At 33.6% G+C, this 13145-nt stretch overlaps 1 protein-coding gene and 1 pseudogene across 2 annotated transcripts in view; both read right to left on the reverse strand.

Annotated features, from left to right (window-relative positions):
- Positions 1 to 699: 699 nt before the first annotated feature.
- GFPT1 (glutamine--fructose-6-phosphate transaminase 1) overlaps positions 700 to 13145 on the reverse strand; it is a 53441-nt gene continuing 40995 nt past the window's right edge. The window contains exons 13-19 of one of the 2 annotated variants that reach the window (XM_039852451.1): positions 12805 to 12925; positions 12278 to 12435; positions 6369 to 6483; positions 5975 to 6102; positions 5244 to 5411; positions 3793 to 3954; positions 700 to 3148 (exon numbers count right to left, since the gene is read on the reverse strand). In XM_039852451.1, coding sequence (XP_039708385.1) covers positions 3104 to 3148; positions 3793 to 3954; positions 5244 to 5411; positions 5975 to 6102; positions 6369 to 6483; positions 12278 to 12435; positions 12805 to 12925 — 897 coding nt within the window. In that variant the 3' untranslated portion in view covers positions 700 to 3103. Of the gene's footprint in view, positions 3149 to 3592; positions 3955 to 5243; positions 5412 to 5974; positions 6103 to 6368; positions 6484 to 12277; positions 12436 to 12804; positions 12926 to 13145 lie in introns of those variants that run through there. The other variant, XM_039852450.1, reaches the window with a different exon arrangement.
- On the reverse strand, positions 4639 to 4754 carry LOC120594683 (uncharacterized; annotated as a pseudogene).

The following is a 13145-nucleotide window of genomic DNA, read 5'->3' on the forward strand; positions in this document are numbered from 1 at the left end:
CAAATTTTTCAGCTGGTTTTTCATCCTTTGAGGAGTTAATGGAAATAAGTGTCCACACCTGAAACTAATGTCAACTGTAATTGAAAAATAAAAACTGTTAAAAAATAAAACATAAAATAAATAAGTGTCAAAGGAATAGTATCAAGGAGCAAAAAAGGCTCTCTCTTTCCCATGCTAATTAACTCTGGCCAAAGGACCCATATTCAAAGGGATAAGACAATATCATCTCAGAAATGACTAAGAAACTGGAGAGAATCTGTATTAGCTCCCTTACCCAACAACCTCATCTGCACATTGCCCTGTGTCAGTTCCCTTTTGAGTAGTATTAGGCTTGTTTTTCACTTTGCATTTAATGTGTCATTCCTTTGAAGACCACGGAAACATGGACCTATAGCCTGTGATAATAGCTTACTCTACTAAGTATGTTTCATCTCTTACAAACGTGATACACCCGAAAACTTGGACCATTATTTAAGTGAACAAAATCCACTCACAACATTTAATTACCCAGCTCAACTCCATTTCTTACTCTCTCACCCTCTGCCTTCCTTTCAATAATCCCAGTCTTCACTAGTGATGACGAGTCCACCAGGGAAGAAGTGAGCTTTGCTTTTAACAAGATGCATTTGTTAGTCCCTAGCAGTTACTTGCCCGTAATAGGTTGTTGACATAGTTATAACAAATTAAAAACAGTTAACGTTAAGTTTTCTCCTATCATTTATTCCAATAACTTAGGTGATTAAAGGAAGATGGAAAAGCTGACTCCAAAGTAATAATCATTCACTGGGCTACATATGAAATGCTACACATGGCCTGGGGTAAGGAACTCTACATTATATATGAGCAAATTTAAACATTAAATGTACTACATGGAAGAACTTTTACATAAAGAACTCTTTTTGTAGAATATCTTCCTTGAAAATCAGATTTTCTTATCCTACATTAGTTTATACTAGGCATGAACACTTATTAGCAGTTTACCTCACTATAGTATCCTTTTTTGTGTTCATAATTCATAAAAGAATCTCAAAATCACTATGTTAAATAGGGTAGGAAGCAAGAAGAAGGGGCATGGAGGAGAAATCATGTTTGGAAAATATTACTTTTTTTTTTTTTACCACTGACCTTTGATATTTGGTTTAAAATTTATTCTAGCTTGAAGTGTGTGTTTGGCAGGGGAAGAGAGAGATTATGAAAATTAAGGATTGATTTCACGTATTAGTTTTCATTTAGAATGCTGACTCAAACTTTAGATCATTAAGAAATGCTACAAACCCATACAAATTATGTGCATAAAATGCTAATATAATGTGAGAAATGACACTGTATATACACTAAAACTGGCAGGCCTACACAAAATAATCTTAGAAACACTAAGATAAATATAGCTATAGAAGCTATACATGTGATGCAAAGAGTAACCCAATTTTATTTTTAAAAACAATCAGGTTTCTAGTCTACATCTATGAGTCCTTCCAATTACTTCACAATTCTTACCTTCACTTTTGAAAGAAGACTTAACTAAAACATAAACACGCTGTCCTATAACCCCCAAGATTTAGCCAAAAAAGCCCCATGAAGTTAATTACAATTTTTTAAGTATCAAACTCATAGTCTATTCTAAATATTTTAAATTATTAACTTCCATATTTGACACTAACCAGCTGAAGGCACCTCAATATCACTTTATTTACATCTTCTTCCTAAATAAATTTCAGGGTAGAACACAGAAAATACAAAGAGAAAAATACCTAGGAAGTAATACAGGCATACCTCGCTTTATTGCACTTCACTTTATTATGCTTCACAGATGTTGCTGTTTTTGTTTTGTTTTTTTTTTTGTTTTTTTTTTACAAATTGAAGGCAAGACCCTCCACCAGCAAAAAGATCACAACTCACTTTATTGCAATATTTGCTTTATTACGGAGGTCTGGAACCCAACCCGCAACATCCCCAAGGTATGCCTGTACTAAATTTGATGCAATTCTTCATTAATTTCAGTGTAAAGCATATAGCTTTTTCTAAGCCTAGCCCACGATATACATTTAGAGTCAAATGATTAGTCAAAAGACTTAAAAATCTTCCAAACAATTACAAAGAGCTTCCAAACTGGCACAAAGATACTAGTTTTACACAACAAGGCAGTGAAGGGAAGTTAAAATTAACTGCAAGAAAATCTTTGGGACAAATTGGAGAGAATTCTGAATATATAATTATTGATTTGAAATCCTCTGTATGAGGATTTCAAAGAACAAGATAAAATATGCCATTCAGCAGCAATCATTAAAAAAACTATAGACACAAGGAAATAAAAACCACTTTTAGGAGATGAAAAACAAAAAGCAGTATTATCCAACATGTATGTATCCTGTCTTCAAATTTAAAATCATATTGTCGGTTGTCCACAGCAACTCAAATTTAAAGTCTGTGCTATAAAATTGTACAAATGTTTTGTTAAGGGCTTGAGAAAACTAATGCACTACTATACTATTTAGCTTCCTAAGCTACTTTGACCTACAGATAACTAGCAACAGGTTTAAGAGACTAAGGTTAACCTAACTTAGGTAGAAATCCCACCAAGAAACGTTTTCAGTTTTTAAGTATACAAACAAATTTCAAAATAAACCATAGCATCTTCTCTTTATATATAACTTAACAAAACTTTAATGAAATGTCTAAGTACACTGCTACTGGCTTTAGATCTTCCAGTTTAACACACTACTCTTTTATTGGTCTAAATGAATAGAAGTATGTGGTAAAACAAATGCCAATTACTTTTAAAACACACAATCCAGATTGGACTGGAGGGTCCAGAAATCCAGCACCTAGCATCTTTTAAAGAAAATGAGAACAAAATCTGCTTCTGATACTGATTTGAATATAGAGTCCATTTTTTAAACTCCCCCGCAAATTACTGGAAAAATATGAGGTAATTTCACAAAAATCACAAGTTGAGTGGATTAATTATAACTGATATATAAATAAGGATTTACTAAAAAAAAAAAAAAAAAAAAAAAAAGGCTTAAAGGAGTGATATTTTAAATCAAAGTTTTAAATACAAAAGGTGTCTTATGTAGCTTAATCGCCCAGTTTCAGATGCTCCTTATTCTACAGTTACAGATTTGGCAAGATTCCGGGGGAAATCAACCTGCAAAAAGAGAGCAAGATTAAAGAGATTATACAGATTGGGGGTTGAAGGGTTCCTATAAGCAAATTATTTTTGTTTATAAAAACAGAAAACGTGTTCATTAACTACTTTTATTATAGGCTACAAAGAATTAGATTAGAAAATATAGACCCATAATGTGTCTTGAAAAGACCTAAAATCGGTTAGGAAAAAGAATTCTAAAGGAGGCAGTTTAGCACACAAAGAGCTCCCATGGTCCTCGTTCAAGGTGGCAGCCCTCTGCAGGGACAGTAGAAATGTAGAAAAATAGGATGTTTTGATTGTCATAGTGACTGGGGGACCAGGAATTCTAAAAGTCCTGCAATGTGTGAGATAGTCCCAAAGAATTGTCAATAGCTACCCCATTAGGAAACAGAAAGAAAACAGGCAGAGGGTCCCCAAGGAGGTCATCTCCAACAAAGAGGGTCATCGCCAAGATTCTTTAAATTCTATGGGTAAGAAAATGTTACAATGTAACCTACAAATCAGACCATCCAAAGATAACAGATGACAGATATATATCTGATGGATTTCTCGAATGCTATTGTTAAATATTTAAAGGAAAACTATCAGAGTGTACTGAGGTAAAAATCCAGCCCAAGATTTCTGCAGTTGCATTCACTTACATCATAGCCTCTCAGCACAGCAAGGTGGAAAGCCAGCAGCTGTAAAGGGATCACGCTGAGAATACCCTGCAAGCAGTCCACTGAGTGGGGCACCTTGATTGTTCTTTTTGTGTTCTTAATGGTCTCGGTATCTTCCTTATCACAAATCACCACTGGGCGTCCCTGGAAAAGAAAAACACACACAGAATCACTGGTAAACAAAGGCAGGGCTGTAGCAAATTTTGCACTCTACAATTCGCATATGGCCTCAACTGACACAGACTTATTTAAACTCACAACCCTAAGTCAAATTGATCTCACTTACAGTTGGGGAAACAAGAGGCTTTGTGGGAGTCAGTAATTTGTTTACTCACACAACTAAGACATACCAGGCTCAGTACAGACGCCCCTTGACTAACCATGAGGTTATGTCCCGATAAACCATCGTAAATTAAAAATATTACATGCTGAAAATGCATTTAATATACCTACCAAGCATCATAGCTTAGCCTAGCCTACCTTAAACATGCTCGGAATACACATTCGCCTACAGTTAGGCAAAATCATCCAACACAAAGCCTATTTCACAATAAAGTGCTGAATATCTCGTGTAATTTCATATGTATACTTTCACACCATTGTTAAGTTGAAAAATTTTAAGTCAAACCTATCGTTAAGTCAGGAACCATTTGTACTTGAATCCAGGTCTGTCTGCCTTCCAAGTTCATAACTACTATGTTGTGACTAGGGATTAACATCTTTTGGGATTTATAAAGAAGGACAAATGATCTGAAGAAAACTCAGTTAAGCACAGCACCCCAAGTATTAATGTAAAATCTAGTTGTTGTTTTTTTAAATTATTATTTATGCCTATAGCACCTGGTCTTCCTAGGTGGTCTCCCATCCAAGTACTAACCAGGCCCAACCCTGCTTAGCTTCCAAGATCAGACATCAGGCTTGTTCAGGATGGCATGGCCATAGAACATGGACCATGGCTCCACTGGGGCGCAAACCCAGGACCTTCCGCGTGTAAAGCAGATGTGATAACTGCTACACTATGGACCCACATCCCAAAATCTAGTTCTTCTTAATATACAGCTGAAACTTATTGGATTTCATTAACCGATGTCACATTAAAAAAATTAATTAATTAAAAAAATAAAATCTCATTTCTCTTGAAATATACATTTAAGAATATTAAATTAAAAGGCTGACTCATACACTAATTGAAGAGAACAGGATTTGGAGACCAAGACCTGTTCTGGTCTTGGTTCTGCCTATTACGAGATCTACAAGCTGAGTCCTGTTGAAACTCTTGAGAATCTCAAATTCCGCACATGTAAAACTAAACATGTTTTGTAAGCTACCTACTGGGCACTGGTCTATCACTTTAAATATTACAAAGTGCAAATAAGTTTTAGTGACCCAAGTCTTAGACTCCCGAGGTGTCCTCACAGCCGCCTCTGACTTACCTGCCTAGCAACCACCTGCTGAAGAGCATTCTGACACTTGGCATAAGTGTGATCTCTCATGATGATCATGATGACAGGCATCAATTTATCCACCAAAGCCAGAGGACCATGTTTCAATTCACCAGCGAGGATGCCTTCAGAGTGCATGTAAGTGATTTCTTTGATTTTCTAACAGGAAAGAACTAGATTAGTCTTCATTCTATTTTTCAAAAACCCATTCTTAAGTAAATATTACACAGAATATCTGATGGCTGAAGCCGCTATCTCTATCCAAAAGTATTAAAGGACCACTGATCTGTATATATAATTAACATGCTAATAGATCATTATGTCTATAAAAACAAGCTGCTGGAAGTTTTAAAACTCCACAGGACTTTTTCAGGATTTTAGATTATCGTGAACATACTCATATTTCTTTGTAACTATTCTACTTGCTTCATGTTTGACGTGAATTAAATTCCACACCTAAAGAACTTAGTCTCTATTTTACTCATATTTGGACAACAAATTAATCCAAGTTATTTGCTAAACCCAAATTACCATGCTAAATTGTACTCTTCTTTTTACTTTTGTGTTATCGATTAAATGTTACACTTTCTCAAGTTAACAAATCAAAATCCATAAAGACAAAGACACTTTAAAAAGTTCCACCTATTTCATTCAATCTACAAGTGCAACTATGTGCCAGGTCCATAAATCAACAGACTGAAATTATAAGTGAGAAGACTTACTAGTGCCCCTTCAAGACAAGTAGCATAATGGTAGCCACGTCCCATTATCAAGACCGACTTCTGATGATAAAGTTCTGTTGCCAGTTTCTGAATTTCATCATCCATGCTCAGTACCTCCTTTATCAAATCTGTTAAGAAATAACATTAAAAAAATCTATGAAAAAAAGACAATAAACTGAACCAATTTAATAACAATAACATATTGGTAGAAACCAACAAATGTGTTTCTATTCTTCTGTGATATCAGTGAGGGATTTTTAAATCCAAAGGTGCAAAAGTAGAAAGATTTATTGACTAAACAGCTACAAACCACAGCTTCAACGATAAGAAGAGAATTTCACCCCCTACCAACGCCCTTAGACGACAAAAGTATAGTATGAGACTATCTTTGTACCAGGCAGTCGCTTCAACCCGAGTAGGATCTCTTTGCGTCTCTCTTGCATGGAGATCCTATCATCACACATCATAAGGGCAAACATCACCAGGGATACAAACTGGCTGGTGTAAGCCTGAAACACCACAAAAAAGCAGAAGAATTAGTTGCAGTTGCATTTTAAGAACATGCAATTTTTCATTTAAAAAAAGATGAAAATTAAAAATTCCCATTGGTTTTATAGATACATATTATCCATTAAAAAACAAAACAAAAAAAACCCCAGCATTAGTAACAGTGAACTTGAACCAGTTTTTAGGAAAACTGTCACTATTTCCCTTTTCTGAATTTGAACAAATGACTTAATCTTTATTTCCAGATACAAAATAAAAGTTCCTTACAGTGCACTGGACGCTCATGAAATCCTTAATACCCTTGAGAAAGGAAGATATGCTAAAGGAAGTAAGAAGAGAGGGAATCTGCGTGTGGGACCAAACTGTTTTTTATGTAAGTCAAAAGCAAGGGTTTGAAGGGCTCTCCTTAACATAGTTGCATTACTTTATTGAATTCTTTAAAAAATTGCTCTTTGATTTTTTTTCATTTTTGCTTATTGCCTTTTCTTCACTCCCACTTTTTTTTTTCCCCCAAAGTTTGGCTAATTTTTTTTTTAAGTTCAACTGTATAAAAGTAAATAAAAATAGGAATAATCCTCAATCTTATAGAAATATCTACATTAATAACATGCTATTAATAACATCTGTGAATACTGCCTTCTAATCTGTTTTATTTTATATTATTGAGAAAATTATTCAATTTTATAACTTGCTTTTATTTTCAATTAACGTAACAAATACTTTCCCAAGACAGAATGCTTTCTTATTTACTAATGTGTATCTTTTTGCATTTCTTTAGGGCTCGAATGGCCCTTCTGTTAAAGGTACACAGTACTTACAAGGGAATCATGAGAATTAAATAAGTGTAAAGCATTCAGCATAATGTCTGACATATAGGCGAAAAACAAACTTTTTATTGATGAAAGCTGGAACTAAAAGACCCAGGTAGTTCAAAAATCAAAGATCTTCCTATAGAACTGTGACTATTTTAAAACTTGCAGTCATGCTGCCAAGACTACTTTCATTCCCATTAGCTGCATGTGAATTTAAGATATGACTGTTTTGTCACATTCTGTAAAATACTGAGAATTATCCTTTTAACAAATTTTTACTATTTAACTGCTGGACAATGGACTCTTATTACTACTTTACCATACATATCTTAAATCTGAAAAATAAAATTGTAATTTTATTCATGCTTGTTAGGTATTTATGTCTCCTCTTCTGAGAATAAACTTCATTGTTCACTTGTTTTTCAATTTGGTTTTGTTTTTGTTTTTTTTAGTTGGCTTTATGAGGGTCTTTACTGTTATGTTTCAAATACTTTCTCCCAGTTTGGGTAACCTTTTATAATGATGTTCATTGACACAGAGTTTTATTTTTTTTAACTTTCATGTATTAAGTTTAGACAGTTCTTCCATTCTAACATCAATTAAGTATTATTAAATTTTCTTAATTATGTTGTTTTCATTGTCCCTTCTTATTTGACTTTATCTTTACATTGTTCTTTTTAGTCCATCTGAAATTTTAGAGCAAAGTATTAACTTCTGGTTTTTTTTATAAATATCTAATTTTCTCTCCATTTCACCCCACCCTTTCTCTACTGGTTTGTGACATTTTCCATAGTCCAAGTGCTTTGATGTACTAGAGTTTTGTTGCAAGACTACTGATTCTGTCCCACAGATCTGTCATTTCTTTACAAAACTATCTTCCCATCCAGAAATATGATATTTCATCAATTTGTATTAGGAATTTAAAAGTCTATGAAGTTATATAGTTACCATCTCTTCAACAAATATTTATGGAGCACCTTACACATTTCTTGGTAAAGTTATTTTAAAGTATTTTTTATTAACTATTGAAAATAGAACCCTCCTCCAATCATACATACACATATCTTTTCTAAGTAGCTACTGGCAGTTCATAGAGAAATATTTTTGTATATATTTTATATAAAGCGCGTCATATAAATTCTTATTCATTCTAAGTAGTCTGTACTTGATATTCTTAAGCTCTACAGGTAGTCAATAATAACAACTGCTATTAAGGAGAATTCTGTTTCTTCTTTTCCCATTGTTTTACTTATTTCTTCCTATTAAAGTAGAAGGAATTTCTAGACCTGGATAGCAAATACGTTTCATAGAGAGCCAATTCTAACTCACTTGTTGTCACAGTGAAACATCATGTTGAGATAGATTCTAAGGCCAACTTTTTTACTTCACAGTAATACAAATAAAATCCTAGGAAGTTTCCAGAAGAACAGCTAAGGCCCTCCAAGATGAAGGTCTTGAAGCTGTTTTGCAGTTCATTCATTTTTCTCTATTATTTGCCTCCTTCTGCTTTATTAAGTTGCTAAACTTTTTCTAATATTTTAAGTTAAATACTTAATTCATTTTCTTTTTTGAAGATAAAGCATTTAATGTCATGAATTTACCTTTAATTAATCACTTTGGCCACACTAGATTTTTACCCATATTGTTCACTGTCATTATTTTTTCTAGTTCTTTTTAAATAGTGGTTCTGATATCTCCTTAACTCATCTATTATTTAGAGGAACATTTTTATGTTTCAGGCGTTTGAGGTTTTTATTCACACTTTTATTATTAAATCACTAGGGTTATTATGGTGTGGTCAGCTACAGTGTTGTGTATGATTTTAACTTTAGGAAATTCTGGGGGGTTTTGTGGGTTATATGCTGATTCTCTATTACTCTTCTCTGGATAAGGGATCACTTCATTGGTGAATATTTTCCTGTCATAATGTGGATAATGAGCCTCCTGTATAATAAAATCATAGTCTGCCAATGCTCCTTACCTTTCCAATAGTTAAATGAGATTCCCTCATTTCTCTTACTGGACCGCCCTGTTATCAGCTACTCAGACATTCCCCGCCACTTACCTGTCCCTGTGCACCTACATGTTCCACCCACAGACTGGGATTTCTTTTTTCCCACAGCACTAAGGTGGATTTGAGTCCCTTGCCTCAGGTCTAATGAGCACATCTGTATTCTAAATTCCAGTCCCTCTTAGTTTACTTCTCAATAAAGTGATTAATCACAAAATATACTATCAGGACAGAGGGAGAGACCCAGTATATTGGACCCCTGGGATACCTAAACTATTTCCAATACAAACTGATGAGATCATGAGTATTCTAGTTTCTCCAGCCCATAACTCAAAATCTTATTCTACAAAGTAATGTTTCTTTATTTGGACTTAAAACATCTCAACACTGGTTTTCAAGTACAAAGATTAAACAGTAACTTTAATGCAGACATTTTCCCACTGCATTCCTATTACAGCTTAATTGCAACTTCATGTGTTTCGTTTCAACAATATGTACCAAAAAAACAATTATAAGAAAAATAAGTTATACTTGACATTTTGAATTTACTGAGGTTTGAAAGACTGTACCAGAAAAATGTTGACTCTGAACTTTTAAACTTGGTTTTACTTTTTAGTCAGCCAAAAATAAAGTTATATTGGTTTATTTTAAAAAATCAACAAAAGTCAGTACTTTGGTAAAATTCTACACACCTGTAATAACATAAAAATTGCCAAACCTACACATTTATACCCATCAATTCCTATAAAAATGTCAAACTGTCTATGGTCTGATATTTTGAAAAAGTTAGTAATATCTTTCTAACCCTGACAGTTTTTCAGGCAAATTAGGAATTTGCAATCAAGATCATAGAATTCTTGTGCTAGCTCCATCACAGGGCCCAGAGACCAGGATCAATGATAAACTTCTTTGATCACCCATTAACGTATAAACTTATATTTACCATTAAGAAATAGTCTATGACTAAACATCTCAAAACTTTTCCAGATTGTCCCAGGTTGTTGAAGAAAACAAATTTACTTTAGAATCCAAGAAAAATTAAAGACAAAATTACCATACTTACTATAATTTTTAAGGGAGTCATTTTTTTAAAGAAATTAAAGTATGTATTATAAAAAGATACTTATTTTCTTATGCAAGATGTAACCATTGGGGAAAACTGGGTGAAGAATACATGGAATTCTCTAACTATCTTTGCAGCTTCCTATAAATCTGTAGTTATTTCAAAATAAAAAGGGAATTTAAAAAAAAAGAACTATTGATACAAATAACATGAATAAACCTCAAAAACCTCATGTTAAATGGTAGAAGCCAGACATCAAAGACATGTATTATACAATTCCGTTCATAAGAAATTTCTGGAAAATGATATAACAAGAAAAGACAATAGTAACTGCCTGAGGCTGAATGGTAGGTGTGAGGATTGAAAGTAAAGGGACACAGAAACTTTTTCGGGTGAGTTAAGTCTTATAAAACTGGATTGTGATGACAGTTACACAGCCAAATTTACTAAAACTATACACTTAAAAACTGATGTTATAGTATGAAAATTATACCTCAATAAAACTATAGATAAAAAGGAAAATGGTACAATCTAGGTGATGGGTATATGGGTATTAATGTAAAATTTTTTTAACTGTGCTGTATGATTGAAAATTATCATAATAAAATGTTGAACAAAATTAAAGCTTTCATAAACTATAGAATTAGATAACAAAAAAGTTGTATTTCTCCTAGCAATTGACAGTTCAAGAAAGATTTGATAAAAAACTAAGTCGACAGCATCCATTCCGTTGATGGATGTACTTATACCATGCTGAAGCCCTTGCTTCACAATGTGTTGTAAACAATTCCCCATCCAAGCTGTCTTCTGGACACTTCCAAGAATCCACAAGCTGCTGCTTAGGGCGGCTGGTTATTTATTCAGGCACAGAATGGAAACCCAAGCACAAACATCTTACATGTTTTAATTAGCACATGGAGAAAATTCAGGTTTCAGCTTTCTGAAAATTACAGTGTTAGCAATATCAAAGTAACCAGGAAACAAAAGCCTCACTCAGAGTTTTTACGTAAGAATTACAAATTTTCCACACGAAAAAAATTCTCCACGAGGGTCTTTAAAAGGAAAAAATACTCAAACGTGGTTATGCACAGGTTGACATCTTCCACGCATCTTTAATTAGAGTTAAGTCCACCAATATCTAAGCATCTTATCAGGAAATCAGCAAGAAATATTAAACTAAAGCAGAAAAACAGACAACCAAAATTCTGTAATCATAAAGAGTAATACATCTGTGAAAATCATCTTTGCATTTATACAACTTTCTAAGATTCCTATTTTTATTATTATATCTATGCATACCTCAATTTCAAAGAGCAAAGTAGTCTCACTAGGCCTTAAAAAAAATGAAGCTGCTTTTAAATCTCCACCAATGAAACAGATACTGTCCTATAATACTAACTTTTATCCTTTTAAATGACCAAATTCTACACTAAAGGTATATTCCTCTTTATAAACTTTCATAGGGAGTATGTATATTTTGACTTATTAGAAATCATAACGATGTAAAGAAAAATGTCAAAAATTATTAGAATTAAACTGAATGTTTCTAACTTGTTATTTTTCTAAATCCCTACAATATGTAATAAAAAAAAGGGAATGTTATACTTACCATGCATCCCACCGCAGCAGGAAGGCGGAGTGCAAGTGACGAAGGGAGAGTCATCAGACACCTTTTCAAAATGGACTTATGTTATATACATTTGTCCCTTTTATATTCTTAAAATGGGGGGATGGGAAGGGATAACAAGTGTTTTATCTATTATTGATCCTTAAGTCTTACAATAATTACAACAACTAGTAAACTATATGAGTTCTGTAAGTGCTGACCAATGAAGCACAAGATAGAGATTAGTCTGTTTTCATCAACACTGTGATTCGGTAATCACATGAGCAACAAGCCAAGAATTTACCTTTGTGCTGGCCACGCCAATCTCGGGCCCAGCATTAATGTGAACTCCACAGTCTGTCTCCCTTGATATGGAACTGCCCACTGTGTTTGTGATCCCCACAGTTAAAGCTCCTCTCTCCTTGCAGTACCGAAGACCCATCAGGGTATCTGCTGTCTCACCTGTATAAAAAGGAAGACACAGAGTGGTTAACATATTCTGTTTCTTAGATGCAAAAACAGAAACTTGACTATACTTTGAACAATACCATTTGTTTCAAATAAAATTTAAAACACACACAACAATCAGTAAAACTCTAATAGAATCTTACTTTTTTGGATCATTTCTCCTTTCTCTTTGAAAATTCAGTTCTTTGAGTGTAAAGCATTTTAATTTTACTAATTCACAAAGGATTACATAACATCAAAATAAATTTCTATTTGTCAAGTCATCTAGTCATCTGCAATACTATTTTATCTTTAAGTACCAGTTTTTGCCAAGATAATTACTAGAAAAAATGACTTTCATTTCCTTTGAGTCAGTTAGCATACCTGACTGACTAATGAAAAAGCAAACATCATCTCGAAAAACTGGCGTGTTTCTATCCAGGAAATCGCTGGCTAGTTCCACCATAACAGGCAACTCAGTCAGCTCTTCAAGAACTTGACGTGTCTGCAGAGAAGAGATGACCTGGTCAAACAATGTTACTTCAAATTCTCTTTTTCACTGGTCTTCTTTGGACTCAATGTATAGTTTTCACTTTTTCTGATTATAAAAACGATACCCATGCATTGTTAGAAAATATAAAAAATATAAAGTATAAAAAATAATCAAAACCCACTGCCCAGGAGATAAGCGCTGGCAACACTTTAATACACATCTCTTTAGACAG

The sequence above is a fragment of the Pteropus medius genome, unplaced genomic scaffold (assembly GCF_902729225.1).
Source record: "Pteropus medius unplaced genomic scaffold, Ma_sr-lr_union100, whole genome shotgun sequence".
Classification (NCBI taxonomy): Eukaryota; Metazoa; Chordata; class Mammalia; order Chiroptera; family Pteropodidae; genus Pteropus; species Pteropus medius.